Source organism: Brassica rapa, chromosome A04 (assembly GCF_000309985.2).
Source record: "Brassica rapa cultivar Chiifu-401-42 chromosome A04, CAAS_Brap_v3.01, whole genome shotgun sequence".
Taxonomy (NCBI): Eukaryota; Viridiplantae; Streptophyta; class Magnoliopsida; order Brassicales; family Brassicaceae; genus Brassica; species Brassica rapa.
This window is the reverse complement of record NC_024798.2, coordinates 5,888,755-5,909,901: the sequence shown is the minus strand read 5'-3', so window position 1 is coordinate 5,909,901 and position 21,147 is coordinate 5,888,755. Positions and strand designations below refer to the sequence as shown.

Genomic DNA, 21,147 nt, shown 5'->3' with positions numbered 1-21,147 from the left:
AATGTTACATAAAAAACCGAAAACGACATATAATTTGGAACAAAAAAGTTTCTCTAAAACGACTTATATTAAAAAACGGAGGGAGTATTAATTAAGATAATAATTATGCAAATGAGACATGAGGCGGTTACGGCAGTTGAGGGTTTCGTTCAAGTTACGGCGTTAGAATTAAGGGACTAAACGGTAAACAAGAGACGGTGAAAGTATAAATTGCGAAACAACGAAAACGTTAAATTCATACGAGTACTTAATTGTTCATAGTTTTAACCTCACCTATAGATAAAAAAGTAACAACTTCACTGCCTGTTAAGTAGCGGCGTTTGTAAGCTAACGGCAACGTTAACGTTTCCTTTTTCTTGCGTATAAATAACGGAGACGGTTACCTTGGAGCTTGTGCACTAATCAGTCACTCGTCTCCTGCTTCTTCTAACCTCCTCTCTCCTCTCGCCGTTTCCCTTTTCCCGAGAAAAAGTGAGAGCATTTCGTAAAGAAGCTTCTTCAATGGCGTCGTCGTCTCAGAAAGTGACCTCTGTTTGTTTGACCGTCCTCGTCCTCTTAGCTCTCAGTGCAACGATTCTCCGGAAAATTGAAATCCCTAGCTCCAGGTCTCTCTTTCGCTATGGTTTCGTTTTCGTCCTCGGATCTAGTCTATTTTTTTCTCTTCCGAGCTGTTATTAAGTATCCGTTTAAGCTGCATTCTCAATTTCTGCGAAGGATTTTAACATTTTCCATCTCTGTTCTAAGTAGTCCTGATTTACTTTCTCTCTTCGTTTGATTTGTTTCGCAGCTGAACTTTTTTCTTCTTCTGTGTTGATACTAAGTCTCTGTTTAAGCTGCATTGTCTATTTTCTACGAAGGATTTTGATATTTTCCATCTCTTTCTGTGAGAGTTTTGAGCTCAAGACTCCAGATTCCGTAATAATGCTCTGTTTTTTTTCCAGGAAGGTGAAAACAGAGGAGTTGCAGAGCTCAAAAAACACCTCAACAATGGCGGCGAACAGGTAAAATAGGGAAACAAAACTTGATTTATTTATTTATTTGTTTTGCCGCCGCTCACGAAAACATGAAACGCGCTTTTAACCGCTAGGTTTAACCTTTTTGTTCAGTTTTAAAATTAAAAAAAAAAACAAAGTGGAATATTAACTAACAATCCTAGCCGTTGATATGCTAAGGATCCTCGGATTCGTTAACCGTTCCTTTTTACCTTTTTCATCGCCGGTCACGCACACATGCTCTGTCTCTCTAGCCTAGGGTGGTAGAGTTTAATTAATGTTTATCATATACATATTCCACGTCAGTAAACAAATTATCGGCGATGATAAAAGTTAAAATAACGTTCAGTTTCTCAGAAGGGCTAAAATAGTCAATTTCATCAAAACGTTTGTGCTCTACTCTCGCATTTACATATTATCCGATTTTACTTGCGTTAAGATGTTACCACGTGTCGGACTGATCTCCTTTTTGAAAAAAAAATTAAATGTGTTGATAATTGTAGTTTATGGTTGGTCGCGTCATTTCGCAGGCTTGAAGGTGTGGAGTTGAATGAACAGCACGCGGTTGATGATCCAGATAAAGTTGCTGATGAAGTCTCTACCCTTGTTCAGATGTGAGTTTCTCTCTCTATGTCTTTCTCTTTTGTGTGACTGCATTAAGTTTTCTCGGGAATACATCATTTTTTCATTATCTACAAATTGCATTTCAGACGACATGTCTTTTAATTAAAGAACCCAGAAGCAAACTTATGTGTTAGTCTTAAAGAACATACAACAAAAGTCTTGAATTTTTTTTATTTTAATTAAATTTGTTTTTTTTATCCGTAAAAGTTGAGTTGCTATTCATGTCTCTTTAAATTTTCGTCGTGAAGCTATGCTACTTAAACCATATAGATAGGTACAGACATGAGACCAGCACTAGAATAAAACTGACACGTTGTCGTTTCACCACGCTCTCGCAATTGTCAGAGTTCGCACGGACATTGTCTTGTTTTGTATTTAACGGCCTCTTCAATTAGTTCGATTCACTTTTCTTTCTCTGTTTTATTGGACTTTTGCAACTGCTCTCTACCGTCTTTTTGTGGCATTTAGTTTCTGAGAGTCTCTATCATCTTTGGTCTATTTTAGTTTTTCACCACTTTGAACATTAATGAGACCGAAAAATCAATGTAAGAACAACTACTTTATTGACCTCATAAACCTACAAAGAAATTTATTACGTTAGGTAAGGTAAGAACAAACATTAACGGTGGCTGAGATGTTTTAATCAGCCCTCTACATTCCGGTAAAAACCATAAAAAAGAAATCCTTATTTGAATTCATGTGTTGTGTTTTGATTTTCAGGAGCGAACATAACATCACAGCAAGGAGGAAGCTTGGATTTTTCTCATGTGGAACCGGTAACCCGATCGATGACTGTTGGCGTTGTGACCGTAACTGGCATAAGAACCGCAAACGCCTGGCCGATTGTGGGATCGGTTTTGGACGCAACGCTGTTGGTGGTCGTGATGGACGCTTCTACGTTGTCACTGACCCCACTGATGAAGACGTTATTAACCCCAAACCAGGAACTCTTCGCCACGCGGTTATCCAAGATGAGCCTCTATGGATTGTGTTCAAGAGAGATATGGTGATAGAGCTGAAACAAGAGCTGATTATGAACAGTTTCAAGACCATTGATGGTCGTGGTGCTAATGTCCATATAGCTAACGGTGCTTGCATCACCCTCCAGTTTATCACCAACGTCATCATCCATGGTGTTCACATTCATGATTGCAAGCCTACTGGAAACGCCATGGTTAGAAGCTCGCCATCTCATTTTGGCTGGAGGACAATGGCTGATGGTGATGCAGTCTCTATCTTTCAGTCATCTCATATCTGGATTGATCATAACTCTCTCTCTCACTGTGCTGATGGCCTTGTGGATGCTGTCATGGGTTCTACTGCTATTACCGTTTCCAATAATCACTTTACACACCACAATGAGGTCATGTTGCTCGGCCACAGTGATTCCTACACAATAGACAAGCTGATGCAAGTGACCATTGCTTACAACCATTTTGGAGAAGGATTGGTTCAGAGAATGCCAAGGTTACTTCTTTTTTTCTTTTTTTTTGAAATTCTTAGACTTAAGCTATCATCATTTGTTCTGATAGTAGAATTTGGATTGTGCAATTGCAGGTGCAGACATGGGTATTTCCATGTGGTCAACAACGACTACACACACTGGGAGATGTACGCAATTGGTGGGAGTGCAGATCCAACCATAAACAGTCAAGGAAACAGATATGCTGCTCCTAAGAACCCTTTCGCCAAAGAGGTTCAATTTCTAAAACCTTTGTCTTACTGAGACAGAGTAAGGTCTTGTAGTGTACAGTTATCCTCATACCAAAGATTATATAAAATGTGGATCAAATAGGTGACGAAAAGAGTAGAGACAGATGCAAGTGAATGGCAGAAGTGGAATTGGAGATCAGAAGGAGATCTGCTACTGAATGGAGCATTCTTCAAGGCATCAGGAGCAGAAGCCTCAGCTAGCTATGGACGAGCCTCAAGCTTAGCAGCTAAACCATCATCAATGGTCCACACCATAACCTCTACTGCAGGAGCACTAGGTTGCCGCAGAGGCAGACCTTGTTAGTTCTCTCTATACCACCCGTAGTAACTAACCAACCCTAAACCCTTTCCCCATATCTATGGAAAGTGGAATATATAGTAGTCTTTCTGCTTTCTCGTTTCGTTGTGGTCGTATCATTGTTTCGGCAGATCCCGCTCAGTTTTCTTACGGGTGGTAGGAATTGGTCAACCTCAGCTTGCTTTTTCTTTAAAAATGGTGTTGGGGGAAACAAAGAGGAGCAAGCTCAGAAGCGTTGTTCAAAAGGTTTTCCTTCTTTTTAGAGTCTCTTATGGTTTTGTTTTTTTCCCCTCTTTGGTTTTGGAGTTGTTGAAGTCCCTTTGGTTTTACTGGATCTCACTCCCTTGCGTCTGTAGTCTTTTTGGGTTTTCTCTTTCAAGTTAGTGGTCATAGTAAAGCAAAATTTGTAACAGAAGACGATTGAAAAGCTTTCTTGATTTTATTGCAACTTCCGTTGTCTTTTATGTTTTGTTGGCTTGAGTGTTTCAGTAATTGGATGATTGAATTGATTTTTGAATTCTAAAGCAACCTCTAAAGCAAACTACATACTTGTGAAATATAGGAATGAAACCACAAAACAGTTGTGGGAGTGTAAATATGAAGGAGTTGTTACACTAACATGTGATGTGATGCCAAACCCATAAACCGTTGAATCCGATCTTTCTTTCTTCTTTTAAACTGAGAAGTAAGTGGTTCTGTTTCTTGCTCTGCACGTTACTAGTTGGAATTTTCTGTACGCTTGCTGGATTCATTTCTTAAGCACTTCCAAAAGATTACATGAGGAGCTTTATCCACTGGTTGTTCTCTCATAAATACATTGTCTGATCACAAACGGTAAATCATGTGAAACATATAATATCATCTCCTTACTTTGCCATCCTGCCAGAGTCATACAAGTCTCCCATCAGAGTTTTAAATGAACGATATTACCAAACAAGGGCTTTTTCTTTTCAAACAAACAAGCAAGGAAAATAGAAATCTTCAAGAGATTCTACGCACTAATTTACCATTACTGATCCACCCACCAGATAAGTCTATATCATGGACATCTAAAGTTACGCCTTCGAAGATGCGAGCATTATTTATACTGAGCAAGCTACATGAAATCTACATTAAAAGTTTAGATTCCTGGTAAAGATTTTGTTTCATGGCAACATTCAAGAATGATATTACTACTGAGAGCAGTCCATTTCCACTAAATAATGAATCACACAACAAAATTTCATGAATCAAGACAATGATTAGTATTACTGTCTCTTGAGAACACAGCAAAATCCAATGAATATGTTTTGCCATTTTATGTTTTGGTTAGAAACTTGTGAACAAAAGTGTTTCTAATTGCAATTCAGAAAAAAAGGAGAACCAGTGCTCAAATCTTTAAAAGCTGAAGGAAAATGGGGAATGGGTTTTCACTTTAATTGGTATCATCATCTGTTGTCTGGAACACGTAGCCAGCCTCCTTAAAGTGAGATTTCACCATTGCTAAAGACTTGTACCGATGGGATATCTTGTTCTTTTCTTCCTTTGCCATTTCTGCATAACTACAACCAACATAGAAAAATCACCAAACAAGCTTTCTTAGTTTTGAGGATATCTGAAACAAAAAGAGGTTTAAAACAACGTTTTCCGAGTGATAAAACAGAGGCGCACGTACGTTTGGTCATATCCATCAGGTTGAAACACTGGATCCCACCCGAAATCAGTTGGTCCTCTTGCTGGAACTATCTTACCCTAACATATCAATAACAAAGAAATATCAATCGAAATTTCAACAATTAACAAATAGAGAAACTCTAAAATGACTAAGCAGATAAGAGTAGAAAGTTTGATAAGAAAAAAAAGAGCAGCGAACATACCGGAGTTTTCCCCAAAAATGTAAGAGGTTCAGCACCTGGACCATGCGAGAAAGAGAATGCACACAATGCATAAGCTGATTTATCTTCATAGGCCATCAGTAAGTTGTTCAAACCTGGACATGAGTCAGACCAAGATTGGGGGTTAGGAGATAAATAAAACAAAGGGTGAGGTGAGAAAGGAAAAAGAAACAGTTGATTATCACAACCTTCATGGCCAAGCTTCTCAAGAAACCACTTGCTGCAGAAAAAAAAAACAGGAAAGGAGATCAAAAATGCTAGAAAGAAGAACTCTACATAACTCCTACACAGTTGGTCCCACACTGAATCAAGCTGATACGGACCAGCAGTAAAATATATATATATATATAAATATACATATATATATTCCTAGTATTCCTAGTCCTACTTAATAATTTCCAGTAAGTGAAGAAAATAGAGGCCTCTTCTAAATTTTATTCAAGGAATGAATCAAGACATCCATGATCACAACACAGACCACTGAGCAGCTAAGTAAAACAACTAAGAACATGACTTGATCCAACCCAATCATACCTAAATGACACGGACTTGATCAAGAGATTAAAGAAGATATACAGATGTAACTTGATAAGCTTGGTAAATTTATTATGTCTGTAAGCCATTTACCTAGTTAATTCATAGTTTGTTACACATAAGGAAAAAGTAGAAAAACATATCCTCTCTTGTGATGGATGGACAAGAAAGAAACAAGCAGAGAGCATTAATAGAGGAGAACTTACATGTAAGGCCCTGCAAAACCCCACAAAACAAATCAGACAGTGTGACCACCAATTTCTCTACATATTCAAAGAGTAAAATGAAATAACGGAGAATGTATGTGTAAGGAAAACATACCAGGAAGACCCTTCAAAGCATTGAAACAGAGGCATGTATCCTCCACTAGCACTGGCCCATTTACCTTCTCATTCACAATGAAACACAAAGACAACAGTATGATCACAATAAAGCTTACACATTTACACATAAGAATGATGAATTTCAATCAATACAAGTAATCGAAAAGGGTAACAGCTTGTGGACCTGAAGAGCAGCCAAACGAGCTTTCTCTTTGGAGATATCCTCAGGCTCTCCTTGAAGCTCAGGCACTGCAACTCAACAGTCAAACGAGTAAAATGAATGAGATTTAACGAAAACAGGAACCGAGATTGAAATCGAAAGGGGGGGTACGCACGGTCGAGTTTGAGAGACTTGAAAGGAATGGAACTCCCGATGATAGCTTTGACCTCTTCGAGCTTCTTCGCATTTCCCGTCACAAACGTCACCGGACGTGGCAATACCACCGCTGCTTTCGCCGCCGCCGCCGCCGCCATTTTCTATTCTCAGATAGCTAAAAGTAATTGACTCTCCGCCGACCGTCTGATTATTTCTCGAAGATAAATGGGCCAAGTTCACGTATTTGTAGGCCCATTAACTCTTGTTATCCTTGTTCGTCAAATCAAGTTTGCGATTGAACCAAGCATTAGGGTCTGACTGGTTCAACCGCAGCGGTTGTAGTTGCAGTTGCGGGAGTTTGCGGCTGCGGGTGGTTGCGGTTTCTAGCGGTTTTAAGAGATTTGTACGACTGGTTCTGCGGTTAGAAATCGGTGCGTTTGCGGGATACTTATGACTGGTTAACTACCAAATGCAGCAGTGGTTAAATAATAAATTAACAATATTTACATTTTATGCAATTATAAAAATATCAAAAATAATAATATGATAATAAATATAAAAGTTATATTTAGAAAGTTATACTTTAAATTTTTTAAAAATTATAGAAAATATTTTTATTTTAAAGTTTTATAATATTAATTAAAATATAATAGATATATTTTAGCATTTTTATAATTCTAATTTAATTTTTTTATTGAATATTTTTATTTTTGTATTTATATTGTTTTGGAAAAAAAAGAAATTTTTTTTATCCTCCCGCAACCGCCCGCAACCGCAAACGCTAGCTGGAACCAGCTTTTGAATTTATGAGGTTCAGAGCGATTAAGAGCGGTTTGAAGCGGTTTGAGCGATTGTTGCAAAACGCCAACAACCGCTACCAACCGCAAAAGCTGCGTTTGCGGGTGGTAGCAAGAAAACCAGTCATACCCTTAGTTTAGGTAAACCGGCTTTTGATATAATGTCCAACACGGCGATGCAAACACACAAATAAAGTGTTTTATCAGCTTCTCCTTTGTCAATCCACAAAACATTTCAACAACTTAACGTTACATACATAATATCAAACATTATTTTAAAACTATTAACAAAGTCAAGGCTATCTCTACATTGAAGAAAGCATCGATTCAGTCTGCTTCTTGTGACTCTCTCTTCCTCGCGACTCCGAAGCTGTTTTTGGTTTAGCTCCAGCGTCTGGTCTCTTTGTATCAGTGTTCATTGTTGGTTCAATGCCGATCCAGACTCGCCCGGACGCCTAAAATCTTGAACTTTCACATACTCCAAGTCTCCTGAATCTGGAACTTTTCCATCTCAAACTTTCCATGGATTGATTCCATCAAGTCCAACTATCAAAAAACTTTCACCAAGCTAACACATACTTAAGTAAGACAGATCAACCTTCTGATTTCAGTACTAAAGGGATCCAAATTTATATCTCTAAGCTGAGAACCTGACTCTGATATAGTATCAGTGATACTATTTTTAAGGTTCTGATTCTAGTTTTGTTTCACTTCTATCCGGTTAGTCACTTGATATACGATCAGATTCAACCAACCTAACAAACATTAGCAAGCAATAACACACATGAAATGTTTACGTACCCGTACTTCGTTCCCTAATGTATGGAGAGAAACTCTCATGCCTTTACAATTGATCGATGTGATACAATAGCTGGTATCGTTTTGTTTATGCAAGTACTACAAGTATTTGTACAGAGAGATCACCAGAGAAGATTACCACATCGATTACGAAGAAGACGACGACCTCTCAGCCTTCAATCGCTCGTTCGACCTCGAAGACACGCAATGGATACCGAGAGAAGGCTTTTCTACTTAATCTTTTTTTTTCTCTCTCTCTCTCTAACTTGTTGAAGATGAAGGTTGTTAGAGCATCTCCATCAGTAGATCTAAGAGGAGGTCCTAAAGTAATTAAGGCAAAAAATTAAATCATAAATGGTTTTATTAGGTAGGAGCGCTCCTTGATTTGGTGATTTAAGAAGTGGTAAAGGACCCTTACGTGGCAGCAGTGCATTGGATGGGTCATTTGAGACGAAAGGTCTCGTGGCCGGTTGGTTTCATTTTTTTTTTCATCTTTGATGTCATCACATCTCTTCCTCCTCTCTCTCTGTGGAAATCTTCTTGATGTTGTTCGATCCGTATGTTCGTCTTCTTTCCCATCAGCGAGGAAACCACGTCGTCTCCGACAGATATCATAGAGATCTTTGGGCGATTGCGGAAGGGAAGGACATGAAGCTTTACCCACGAACGATCGTGGAGGCGAAGGCGATGCGAACGATCTGAAGCCAGCATCGGAACCAGTGGACTGGGAACAGAAAGGAACAGAGATACCGTCGTGGAGGCGAAGGCGCCATTCATCTCCGGAATCGGATCGAGAAGCCTCACCGCCTCGATCTCCATGGAAACGATCTTTGATACGATTCTTTGTGGTGAAAATTCGACGGATCCAGAGCTGAAGTCGGGTGTGGAGTAGGTTACTCCGACCTTCGCGGCGGAGATCGTCGGCGGCGCCATCAGTACCACCACCGTTACAGCGATAACAATGAGTAAGAGATCACATTTTTTTACTCTTTTTATTTGATGATTCAAAGTTTTCCTTCTTTGTCTTGAGTTAGAAGTTTGAGTAGACTTTGGTTTTGATTCAAAACAGTTGATTGATTAAATTTTCATTGTCTTAATCTGTTCCAAGTTTCTTGTGTGTTTGATTAAATCTTCATTGTCTTAGTCTGTTCCAAGTTTATTGATTAAATCGGTTCATTGTCTTTATCTGTTCCAAGTATCTTGTGTTTTGATTAAATTTTCATTGTCTTTATCTGTTCCAAGTTTCTTGTATTAATTTTGAAGTAAGAAGTGTCTTGTGTTTTGATTTGAAACACAGTTGGAGCTGCGTGGGAGACTGTAAATGAGAAGAGACATAAAGAAGACAAAGGTCTTGCAGGGAGCAGCACGATACAGAGGGCACACATAGATGTCAAACCATCGATCTTTAAGTTCAGAGGTAAGTAGAGACAATCCTTTAATAGTGTTAGACATTGTTTAGATTGGAATTAAATGGTCTTTAGGAGTAGATACATTGATTGGCCTTGTTTACGTTAGAATGAAATGAACTTTTGAGGTGTTTTGGTTGTTTTATAATTAGGTAGATACATTGATGATTTGATGGGCATTTACACATAACAAATCCCATACTCTCATTAAGTTTGCTTTAAAACCCAACCAACTATCCCTTTCTAAATTCATATTTCTTTCATCTCCATCAGTAGAATTCAATCACCACAGGCATCAACGTCAGTGTCATGGAGCCTTGGAGGAGATGAAGGCATGGCACGGCCGGCTGGTGTCAAAGCTGCGAAGGGCAAAAGTAAACCGGCTGTGAGCAAGGGTAAGACTTCTGAAGCAGAAGGGAAGCTGTGTGTTGACTTTCAGAACATGTGGGAGATCAAGCAAAAGGATTTTGTATTGAAAGATAAGCTATAAAGGATCTTTTAATTCAAAATCATTTTACTCAGAAAAAAATAAAACATTTTAAGCACCCCATAGGGATTCTTCCATTGGAGGAGGAAAACTATAAAGCCACTAACTAAGGTCCTAAACTTGCCAATTCACATCAAATATTCTTAATTTAATCATTAGGACCTCTAATGGGTCCTAATGGATGGAGATGGTCTTATGACCATTACTTCTTTTGTAACTAACTCCCAAGCTCGCCTGCTCGTTAAGTAATGGGCTCGTATTCGGTTTAACTGTTTGCCTAATCTTTTGTTCGACTTGGCCCAACTCTGAAAGGTCCAGTGACCTAAACGACAACACTTCACACAAGGGAGTATGATTTCAGTATTCAACATCAAAATTCTCATTATTGGTTTGGGTGACAATAAAAAACCATCTATCAACGGGTGATATGATGAGAAAATGGAACGTAGGATATATGACATATTGTATATTTTTAGAGCTAAAGAATTCCTTGACCACTTCTTTTCTCCTCAAATGCAATTTCTCGAACCATACATGTTGTCAAGAGCATGGTGTGCCTGATATTTGGAAGACTAGAAGCGAGTAACAAAATATTGGCACAGAACATCACTAATCAGCACTCAAACCCAGGGAGTCTAAGGAGGGATTCAAATAGTAGCTTCTTGCACCATCTCTGCTACCTATTCGTTAAAAAATGACCCAAAATAAAATTTTATACTAATTAGCCCTCAAACAAATGGTTGATGAGTTTGTATCGAGGTTCGGCCCTGATGAGGAGTCACCTAGAAACCAAAATGCTTGAGGTACTTCAGAATGAGACCAAATAGTAGAGTTTCTTTATCATCCAAATATCGATGAAATCATAAATACGTATTTCAAGTAACTGTGTACAACATCCAGAGAGAACGAAATCACCGGCGGGATGGATAGAAACCAATTTCTGATCTGACCTTAGCAAAGATAATTGATAAGTGCGAGGAATAATTTGATCACTCTCCAAAGTTAAGAAAAAAATAGTTGGGTGAAACTCTTAATAGATGGTTCACTTATGGTTTGGAGTCTTTAAAAAAATCGAAAGAATGTAATCTGCTTTATTTTCTCTCGATCGAAATCACACAAATTGCAAAAATGATTTTTGGCTGCATACAATTTTTACATTCATTTTTAAGAAAGCTCTAATAAAAACAGAGTATACACGATGTTGATATAACATCTTCTTATGATCAAAATTAACATAATGGTTTAACGGATCTCATGAAAGATGAAAAGTTTACGACTTAGTAAAATGTGAAAATTCGATCACTAGTTTGTTTAGTATAAGAAAAATATATGGTGGAAAATAAGGAAAATGATGACAATTTATGCAAATTTGGGAGTAGGTTGGGTATTAATTTGGGGGATTTTAGAAAAAGAAAAGGACGCATTGAGAGAGCGTGACCCAGCTAGCCAGCTGTACACGGGGCTCCTTTTGGTCTTAACCTCTCTCCTCTCCCGATAAAGAAAGAAGTAGCGACTAGCAAGCAACAAGAGACTCCTCAAAAACAATGGCGAAGAAAGGTGTCCCCGAGTGGCTCAACAGTTCGCTCTGGTCCTCCTCTCCTTCTCCCATCCCCGACGATCGCCCTCTCCGCCCTCCTCCCGCCGCTGCCACCACCGTCCCTCCATCTCCTCCGATCGTCGAGCGTCCGTCTCCTTCTCCCTCCGCGATTTCCACCGCACCAGCTCCGATTCGTCCTCCTTCCAAATCTGAGACCAACGATTTGCAGAATGGGAGCGGGGTAGATGGACCTGGAAGCGTAACTCCCGCGGCTGAGGATGTTTCCCGGAAGACGCAGGTCGTCGCTGAGGTTAGTCCTTAAACATACACACAAACTCATTATACATTCTTTTCTTTCGATTGATTGATTGATTGGTCTTTGTGATAGTTGTCGAAGAAGGTGATAGACTTAAAGGAATTGAGGAAAATCGCTTCACAAGGTCTACCTGATGATGCTGGCATTCGCTCCCTCGTCTGGAAGGTACCCAAATCAACGAATATCTTTGGATCTTTAAAGGAACGGATTTGAGTTTTAACTGTTTCTATTGACAGCTTTTACTGGGCTATCTTTCACCTGATCGTTCCCTGTGGTCTTCTGAGTTAGCTAAGAAAAGGTCTCAGTACAAGCAATTCAAAGAGGAGCTTCTTATGAATCCCGTAAGTCCATTAGATTGACCGAACAGACACAAACGAGTGATGAAGTAGACATAATGGGTTTGTTGCCGCTAGCTAAGGGCGACGTGTTGATGGAAATTCACTGTCATTAAGTAGAATTCAGTGATGATTAATGGGAAAGCATACATTTTTATTAGTTTTGATCCACATGCTTGTATTTGTTGGTTTAATATGTTGACATGACAGCTAAATAGATGTCATGTGTTTGACTAAGCAGACTGTTCTAGGACCATTGTGCATATGATATTTCTTAGATGTACAATTAGAAATAAAGTAGTTAATAATGATGAATCGGTCATTATAGAGATGCTTACGTTATCTTGGTGATAGCTCTTCCTTTTTCATGTCACTTTCGCCTTTTTTCAATTTAAGATTACCCGGTTTCTATATATTTTTGTGGCTAGTTAGTCTGAAGTAACTAGGAAGATGGAGAAATCAAAGGGTGGCGATAGTAATGATCCCAAAATCGAAGGCCCTGGTGCCCTTTCAAGGTCAGAGATAACTCATGAGGATCATCCCTTAAGTCTTGGAACAACAAGCTTATGGAACAACTTTTTCAAGGTATTTTAGATTTCAGCTTGAGATATCATTATCCTCAAATATTATCAATTTTGTGAGTCAAGTTTAGATGTTATTACCTTAGTATTGAGTTCTGAATGTAGCCTGAAAGTTATAGTATCATGGATAATATAGCTGAATTATGATCAGATATTAGTTTGTAAATGCTCACACACTTATGCACTTCTAAAATTTTGTTTCTTTCGTCATGATTTTGTCACTTACGGTTGGTTGTAAAAGCATAACTCTTTGGTGACTGCACATAATCACTATGAAATATCATTTTCTCTTCGTGGTTTAGTACTGTTTTTTTCATGTTGAATTTAAAGCTGCAAAATGACCTTCCTAATTTTAAACTGGTACTTTCAGGACACGGAAGTCTTGGAACAGATCGACCGTGATGTGATGCGTACGCATCCAGACATGCACTTTTTCTCTGGAGATTCCCCGGTAGCAAAATCTAATCAGGTTGGATTTTGGGTTTGCCTATTTAAAGCGTTTGGTTGAAACATGTGCATATTAATAGTCTTCCCGGTCATTTTGTACATGTCTTGCATCTTCAGGATGCTTTGAAGAACGTGTTGACTATCTTTGCAAAGTTGAATCCTGGCATCAGATATGTACAAGGGATGAATGAGATATTGGCACCTATCTTCTACATCTTTAAAAATGACCCAGATAAAGGAAATGCAGTGAGTAGCTCTTGCTAATGTACCATTTCTTTTTTTTTCCTTGTTTTATTTATACTCACATTTTTCTACTTCTAATGGATGTCTTTTGGATAGAACACCACCTCGTCCCCCCTTATTTGCTTAACGCTGGCATTTTAAGTGTTGCAGGCGTATGCTGAAGCAGATGCATTTTTCTGTTTTGTTGAATTGATGAGTGGGTTTCGAGATAATTTCTGTCAGCAACTTGATAACAGTGTGGTGGGTATACGTTACACTATAACAAGGCTGTCCATGCTCTTAAAGCATCATGATGAAGAACTTTGGCGTCACCTAGAAGTCACAACTAAAGTAAGATATCACTGATGAGACGCCTTGCTATATTCATTAATTATGTCTCGGAATAGAAAATTTTGCCGGTATGAATTGTTGCTGGTTCAGAGTTGTATTGTTAAAAAGCAACCGTAATATATACCAGTATATACCAGTGCTTTCAAAATTTTCGTTTTTTGGAGCTTCGGTAATTTTATAGAAGTGTTTCAGCGTTGTGACAGTTGATACCCCATGTGTCAATTTTCAGATAAACCCACAATTCTATGCGTTCAGATGGATCACACTCCTCTTAACTCAAGAGTTCAACTTCGTGGAAAGCCTTCACATCTGGGACACACTCTTAAGCGACCCCGAAGGTCCACAGGTAGTATTCAATTTATTACTATTCAGTTTCCGAAGTGGATTCCATTCTTGTGAGTGACTTGAGTCATTAAGGGTTTCACTTCAATACCTCTAAGCAGCTTAGTTTAGGACAATATATCGTGCATGTATGTAGGGAAGAATTAGGAGACATTTACAACGATATGGCTTTTGTATGTGGTATAGTCATAGAGATTCTCTTTGCATCTTATCGTAAATTGGCTCTACATGCACTTGTTGTTTCGTAAGATAGAAGGCTAACAAGTGAAAATGAAACTTTAATTTGCAGGAGACGCTACTTCGAGTATGTTGTGCAATGTTGATATTAGTACGACGGCGTCTGCTAGCTGGTGATTTCACGTCGAACCTCAAACTTCTTCAAAACTATCCTCCTACAAACATCAGCCATATGCTCTATGTCGCAGATAAATTGCGCTCTAAATAAAATAAATAAAGATGGTCAGGTTTTAACAATCATTCAGTCCCTTTCTCCTTGTTGTTTTGAATTCATAGACTCTGCAACTTTCTTTCTTCATATGTACATGATTGTGTAAGTTAACTGTAGCTGCCTGAGAATATCTCAGATCAAACCTTGCTTCAATGTTGAGACTTCTGATGGTAATGATGTGTAACAGATATTATAGATAGAGAGTTTTTAGGATTTGTCTTTTCTTATATTTTTTTTTCTTTGATCATTTCACACAAGTTTCTTTTCTTGGTTTGATTTGGTAAATTATCTGAATCATAAATAAATAAAATATGAAGAAGTAATTGTCTGACAAATATTTTGTTCAAAGTCAAAAGGATAAAAACTCCTGGTTTTCTTCCAATAAAAGCAAAGAGCCCTAAAGTCATGAGTTGTGGAACGATTTCACTAATCCTGTTAATGATTATGATCGTCCTTTTTCCATACTGTTACCTCTTCCTTCTCTTCACGTCTTTTCTGATGTGCTTTATTCTTGCTGCTTACTATCTTCTTCTTGGAGAATTCTAAGTTATTTTGTTGAAGACTCAAGAAAATGGATCGGTACGTTTGTAGCTATGGCTTGATTCGGTTTCTTGGTTGATTCCTTGTTCGCAGAAAACTTCAAGTTCCTGATGTTGGCAGTTTCTCTTATACTTTGTAACATCTCTTTGCTTGTATTTCAACTCAATTAATTTTCTTATTACTAGATTTCGTTTTTCATATGGTCCACCCACCATAACATAATGTTAACTCATTAGAAAAAATCAACTCATTACCTTGCGTGTGCTAATTCTATTTACGATCAATGGTACGTACGTATACACAACTGTTCTGATTAATAATTTGTAGAAATTATTTTATACATCTCAAATGAAAAAAAAGGATTACCATCTTTTTTTTTTTTTTTTTTTGACAACAAGACATTCACAGACTCAAACTGACTCTGTAAACCAAATCGGTAACTCCGCATCCATGTGAACGACGAAAGACGATTGTTTCCTAGCACTACGTGCTAAGCTATCCGCCCTTTTATTCTCCGTCCGAGGTACATGAACAATCTCTGAGTTGTTGAAACTTCCTTGTAGGACTTTGATATCTTTCAGGTAACTTTCAAATGCTGGCCATTCTTCTGGTTCCGAAACCATCTTCACCAGTTGAGAACAATCCGTTGCAAACGTAACATGAAACTGTCTTAAATTCCTCATACATTCCATTGCCCAGATCAGCGCCTCCACCTCTGAATGTAGTGGTGAAAGACATGCCCTTACATTCCGTGCCCCTAATAAGCCATCGAAACCCGGTAGGGTACTATACCAGCCCTGTCCTGAAAATAGATCCTTATCTTTCCATGATCCATCTATAAAACACCAGCGTCCTGAAGTTACCAATATGGGTCTGGTATGTACCTGTAATTCCCGTTTTTGGTCGTTGTTCACCTGTGCCGCAGCCCAAAGTGTAGATTCCAATTCTGCTAGTCTAAGGGTTTCCCTTGGATCGACATCCAGGTTACTGAAAACTTTATTATTCCTACCTTTCCATATATACCATAAAATCCAAGCAAATTGATGATCATCCATTTTTGGATTAACTCGCCAAAAAAGATGATCCATATTACCAAAAAAAGATCCTGTAGGGAATAAACTGAGACTCGAAGGGATTTTAGATAAAGCCCATACTTGACGTGCTGGGGGACATTCGAAAAATACATGGTTTATTGATTCTTCCGGATCCCCACATCGAGCACAACATATATCCCCATGTATTCCTCTCGCCTTTAGATTTTTCAACACCGCTATACAACCTGAAAGAAGTTGCCATAGAAAATGTTGTATCTTGGGCGGACACCGTATTTTCCAACAGAAGGCTTTAAGGACATCCACTGTAGGCCCATAAACCTCTGGTGGTTTTTCACTATCAGGATAAACCCGTTCCACCTGATATCCTGATTTTACCGAATATTTTCCATTGTTAGTAAAATGCCATCCATTTCTATCTTCCATCAGATTTCTGCTTAATGGCATACTCTCAATATTTTTACATCATGAGGATCCACCACAGCCCTAATTGCCTGAAGGTTCCAAGTTCGGGATTCCATATTAATGAAAGAATCCACTGTAAGGTCCGGGTAACTATTTTGAAGGTTTTTGTTTGCTGGTCTCGGGCGAGTGGCTGGGATCCAAGGATCATTCCATACCGAAATAGATGAACCTGTTCCCATCCTTTTAATTAGTCCTTTACAAACCAGAGATCTAGCAGATATGATACTCCGCCAGCCATATGACGGTGAGTAAGAACGGATCGGTTCAAGAGGTGAAGCATTCCTGTAATACCGTCCTTTAAAAACTCTAGAGAAGAGAGAATGTGGCTTGTCTATTAGCCTCCACATTTGCTTACCAAGCATCGCTGTGTTAAAATCCATGAGATCCTTGAATCCTAGGCCACCATTGTCTTTAGGGACACACACTTTATCCCATGATTTCCAATGCATGCCTTTTGTGCTTCCTCCTGGGCTCCACCAAAACTGAGCTACTGCACTTGTTAACTTCTTTACTGTTGCTTTTGGTAGCCGATAAACAGACATCACATGATTTGGTAAAGCCGTGACCACTGATTTAATAATCACCTCTTTTCCTCCTTTAGTAAAAAAACGAAAAGTCCATCCATTAACCCTATTATTCAAGCGATCTTGAACAAAACCAAACACTTGTACCTTAGATCCTCCCAAACTTTCGGGCAACCCTAAATAAGATCCCATTCCTCCTAAGTTTTGAATACCCAAAATATCTCTCATTTCTTGCCGACTGGATTCTATAATCTTGTGGCCAAATTGAATTGAGGATTTCTGAAAATTAATTTGTTGCCCTGAAACCGCTTCGTATTCTTTTAAAATCCTGAGAATAGTTTGACACTCTTCCTTATTTGCCTTACAAAAGAAAATCAATATATGACTATTGCAATTGAATTGAGGATTACCAAATTCTTCCTTATTTTATATTGTGGCCAAATTGAATTGAGGATTACCATCTATACCAGTACAATATTTTTTCTCATAATCAAACATCTAAAATAATATCAATATATCACTATTGCATGAAACATATGGTTAATTAACATGATGACATGTATTATATAGTTAGAGATGTCAAATGGGCGGGTTGGGCGGGTTTGGGTGTGTTCGAATGGGCTTCAGTTTTTTGCTGGACATTTTTGGTCGAAGCCCAAATAGGACCATGTCCAAATGAGACCATAACCAAATAGGACCATGATTTGTTGGGTTATCCATGGACGGCCCATGTGCCCACTTAATGTAAACAATATATTTCAGTTCTAAAGATGCAAAAATTCTTAAGTTTTTCAATTTTAAAGATGTCATATATAGTTAAAAAGATTTATAAATTTGATATACTTGTGTTTTCAACTTCATGTTTCAAAGTTATAAAAAAACACAAGATAAATTCAAAAGATAAGTTCAAAGTGATAAAAAAAACACAAGTTCACACAGCATTGAAAAGTGAAAATACATCAGTTCACAAGTTCATAACATTGTTTTATAACAAAGAGGGTTTCATTTCTTCACTTGGTCACCACCTTCTTCTTCTTCTTTCTTCCACCGTCTTCTTGTTCTTGTTCTCCTTCTTCTTCTGTGTTTTAAATGGCGCATGGCGATCCAAGGCGATAAGGTGTGTGCCTTGCGCCTTGCGCCATGGCGCAAGAAAGCGCTCGCCTTGAAGACCCACTTGAAGACTACGTTAGTTATGTATCCGTGCGTAATATACAAATTTCATTCACGTGATTTTGCCTTTATTAAATAGTTTTTATCAGAAGAAAGCCCCATGAGATTAGAGAAGAGAGTACGTACTAACCTTATGCAAAACACAGTCCGTGAGATCCATGTTTTGTTAAGTTTTTAACTTTGCTTTTCTACAAGAGCAAGCTAGGGTTTTGATAAGTTTTTAGACGTTTGGTTTTAAGTTTGGTTTAAGGTTGGTCCATTTATTAAGTTAGGGTTTCTACGTGGTTTAGTATCGGTTAACGTCATCGTCTCCATGGCTCGCCTTTGCGTTGCCTTTTAAGGCACCGCCTTATGACCAATGCGCACTTGGCGAGCGCCTTACGGAACCCACCCTCGCCTAGGAGGTACATGGCGATGGAGCCGTCGCCTGAGTGCGCCTCGCGCCATGGCGCAAAAGGCGAGCGCCATTTTAAACACAGTTCTTCTTTATTTTCATCTTCATTCTCCTCAATCTCATCTTCATCTTCGAAATCACCTAACATATTAACAAGCAAAAGATACAAGATTGGAATCAAACCAAATGACTATATATACATAACAGAAACAAGCAAAGAGTTCATATAAATCTAAGCAAAGACAGCAAGCAAAAATCAGAGCATTTTTCACAACAACATCAAGCAAAAATCAGAGCATTTCTCACAACTAACTAAAACTCTTAACCTATGAAAAATGGACAAATTGATCAAAGCCGACAGAAACAGATTTCCTCGCATACTAATAAAGCAATGTAATAAAAAACCAGCATAACAGCACTAATATAAGAGAACAAACAAGAAAAAGCATCAGTTAACAAACAAGAGAAAACATCAGTTAACAAACAAGAGAAAGCATCAGTGATCAGTTAATCAAAATCAAGCTTAAAACAATGAGATCTTTACGAGCAGGTTCTATATACGAGCTTAACGGAAAGGTCACATGACATATATTACTATATACGAGCAGGTTCTATATACGACACTAGACAGCAGTAAACAAAAGAAAGTCTTTGATTGATTTTATTATTATAAGAATTCAATATCTCTAGATTGCAAAGTCAAAAGGATTTTAAAATTAAAAAGGATTGCAAAGTCAAGACTCATCACGTTATTGGAATAAACAAATAAGAGAAATCATCAGTTAACAATAAGTAGACACTTCATCATCCACATAACAACAACACGTCAAACATATACATAGTTATGTATTAATTAAATAACACAGCCATCAACAGCTCAGCCATAGTTGTACGAGGAGATATCAACCTAAATCAACTTTGGTTTTTCTATTAATTAAACAACCAACGTATCTACACATCAGTTCAAAAATTGTATTAACTTATTGTCATGTTTATTGCGAGCAAACAAATTCAAGAGAAGATAACGAAACAATACCTTCGTGAGAGGTCAACCAAGAGCTGCAACAGCTTCTCGCAAACTTCCTAGCTCCAGACCCGTAAAGCACCTGAAAAGTTCATCGAGAACAATTAACCATTTCATGATTTGTGCGAGAACAAACCAAAATTAGGGAACTAATCAAAGATTTTCAACCTTTAGTTTTGCTTCTATGCCAGTGCTGACTCGACCCACAACCACAAAAGCTTGTTTCTGGCCATCGAAGGGATTAGGATTGTTTTTGGCCTCAGAAATCGAAGGAGAATCAAAGGAATCGAAGGAGAACAAAAGAAGAACGAAGAAGAGGAAGACGAATCGAACACAAGGAAGAGGAATCGAAAATGAGAAAGAAGAATCGAAGAAGAATCGCAGAAGCGCTCTCTCTGTCTCTCACGACTCGTGAGAAAAAAAATTGTGTTTTCCCCAATTCTCAAACCCTAGACATTTAATCCTATTGGGCCGCCCATTGTCCAACTGGTTAAGCCCAAATTTGGCCATAGATGTAGTTGGGTTCATCCATTTGGACAAAAATTATTTATGGTTCAATATGGGCTTGTCCATTTCGGTCCATATCTATTTGGACACGGGCCACCCATTTATAGCCCACCCATTTGACATTACTATATATAGTTAAATCATACCCCTTTTATTTACAATCATACCTTCTTGTTGTCAAAATAGTAGATTTTACGTCAATCCGCAATTTAATATTGAAAACCCGACACGATCCAATGAAAATATTTAATCGAACCAAACAAATTAACATTATAACGTTAAAATTAGATCTGGTTAGTAATCTATCTCAAACGGGTCAGTTTTTCAATATTCCGACATTCGATTCAATGTTCTGACAATAAGAAATATGTTTTTTTAGAGCAACTCCAACACAGATATGTAAGTGAGTAAAGATTGCTCCTCTTTGTCATGTTTTTAAATTCAGTTTTGCTGTTATAGCAACCAGTTTTGTTTGCCGTCTTAGCTTTGTTACCATTTGTATGAAACATCTACTCCCTTTTTTGGGAGTAAGAAAGTTTTAGTTGACCCAAAAAAGTTAAATGATAAAAAGAGAGAAGACATCTATCCAGAATCTCAATGGTTACGTGTTCATTTCTCAGCCATTTTTTTCTGTTTTTAAATTAAAACTTATTTCTTCAGCAAAATTATAATAAAATAATGATAAATTGTTGCTGAAATATATAAATACTAGTATCAACGCCCGTGCTAA

General features: G+C 38.0%; 3 protein-coding genes and 3 long non-coding RNA genes across 7 annotated transcripts; 3 read left to right on the top strand and 3 right to left on the bottom strand.

The window, feature by feature from the left end:
* Positions 1-252: 252 nt before the first annotated feature.
* Positions 253-4,091, top strand: LOC103863605 (probable pectate lyase 15). Its single transcript, XM_009141354.2, has 6 exons — positions 253-605; positions 942-1,001; positions 1,523-1,606; positions 2,337-3,083; positions 3,174-3,312; positions 3,412-4,091. Exons 1-6 carry the CDS (start codon positions 502-504, stop codon positions 3,631-3,633), a joined length of 1,356 nt encoding a protein of 451 aa, XP_009139602.1. The 5' UTR covers positions 253-501; the 3' UTR covers positions 3,634-4,091.
* Positions 4,092-4,816: 725 nt separating this feature from the next.
* LOC103863604 (inosine triphosphate pyrophosphatase) lies at positions 4,817-6,897 on the bottom strand. The gene is made up of 8 exons (XM_009141352.3): positions 6,694-6,897; positions 6,543-6,607; positions 6,357-6,420; positions 6,242-6,251; positions 5,690-5,721; positions 5,484-5,596; positions 5,282-5,358; positions 4,817-5,168 (listed from the first exon to the last, which is right to left on the bottom strand). The coding sequence occupies exons 1-8, from the start codon at positions 6,830-6,832 to the stop codon at positions 5,042-5,044; spliced, it is 627 nt and encodes a 208-aa protein (XP_009139600.1). The 5' UTR covers positions 6,833-6,897; the 3' UTR covers positions 4,817-5,041.
* Positions 6,898-7,651: 754 nt separating this feature from the next.
* LOC103863603 lies at positions 7,652-8,470 on the bottom strand. 2 transcript variants are annotated; one of them, XR_632034.3, is made up of 2 exons: positions 8,273-8,470; positions 7,652-8,028 (listed from the first exon to the last, which is right to left on the bottom strand). It is a non-coding gene; the product is annotated as an uncharacterized LOC103863603 (long non-coding RNA). The 2 variants fall into 2 exon arrangements; XR_001958354.2 differs by having other exon boundaries at positions 7,652-8,039; positions 8,273-8,361.
* Positions 8,471-8,680: 210 nt separating this feature from the next.
* Positions 8,681-19,574, top strand: LOC117133765. The gene is made up of 3 exons (XR_004457779.1): positions 8,681-9,234; positions 9,567-9,947; positions 19,561-19,574. It is a non-coding gene; the product is annotated as an uncharacterized LOC117133765 (long non-coding RNA).
* On the top strand, positions 11,574-14,988 carry LOC103863601 (TBC1 domain family member 13). Its single transcript, XM_009141351.2, has 9 exons — positions 11,574-12,009; positions 12,088-12,180; positions 12,252-12,356; positions 12,783-12,935; positions 13,302-13,400; positions 13,496-13,624; positions 13,772-13,951; positions 14,181-14,297; positions 14,583-14,988. The coding sequence occupies exons 1-9, from the start codon at positions 11,707-11,709 to the stop codon at positions 14,736-14,738; spliced, it is 1,335 nt and encodes a 444-aa protein (XP_009139599.2). The 5' UTR covers positions 11,574-11,706; the 3' UTR covers positions 14,739-14,988.
* LOC103863600 lies at positions 18,146-20,573 on the bottom strand. The gene is made up of 3 exons (XR_004457776.1): positions 20,079-20,573; positions 19,923-19,992; positions 18,146-19,027 (listed from the first exon to the last, which is right to left on the bottom strand). It is a non-coding gene; the product is annotated as an uncharacterized LOC103863600 (long non-coding RNA).
* Positions 20,574-21,147: the final 574 nt, after the last annotated feature.

Bases quoted from the DNA above. Each gene is read 5' to 3' on its own strand.
- LOC103863604 (XM_009141352.3), bottom strand. From the start codon at position 6,832: ATGGCGGCGGCGGCGGCGGCGAAAGCAGCGGTGGTATTGCCACGTCCG. The intron at 6,421-6,542 runs GTCCACAAGCTG...GTGAATGAGAAG, and splicing joins CTCGTTTGGCTGCTCTTCAG to GTAAATGGGCCAGTGCTAGT. The intron at 5,359-5,483 runs GTATGTTCGCTG...TTGATATGTTAG, and splicing joins CATTTTTGGGGAAAACTCCG to GGTAAGATAGTTCCAGCAAG.
- LOC103863605 (XM_009141354.2), top strand. From the start codon at position 502: ATGGCGTCGTCGTCTCAGAAAGTGACCTCTGTTTGTTTGACCGTCCTC. The intron at 606-941 runs GTCTCTCTTTCG...TTTTTTTTCCAG, and splicing joins ATTGAAATCCCTAGCTCCAG to GAAGGTGAAAACAGAGGAGT. The intron at 1,002-1,522 runs GTAAAATAGGGA...GTCATTTCGCAG, and splicing joins TCAACAATGGCGGCGAACAG to GCTTGAAGGTGTGGAGTTGA.
- LOC103863601 (XM_009141351.2), top strand. From the start codon at position 11,707: ATGGCGAAGAAAGGTGTCCCCGAGTGGCTCAACAGTTCGCTCTGGTCC. The intron at 13,401-13,495 runs GTTGGATTTTGG...TTGCATCTTCAG, and splicing joins CGGTAGCAAAATCTAATCAG to GATGCTTTGAAGAACGTGTT. The intron at 13,625-13,771 runs GTGAGTAGCTCT...TAAGTGTTGCAG, and splicing joins ACCCAGATAAAGGAAATGCA to GCGTATGCTGAAGCAGATGC.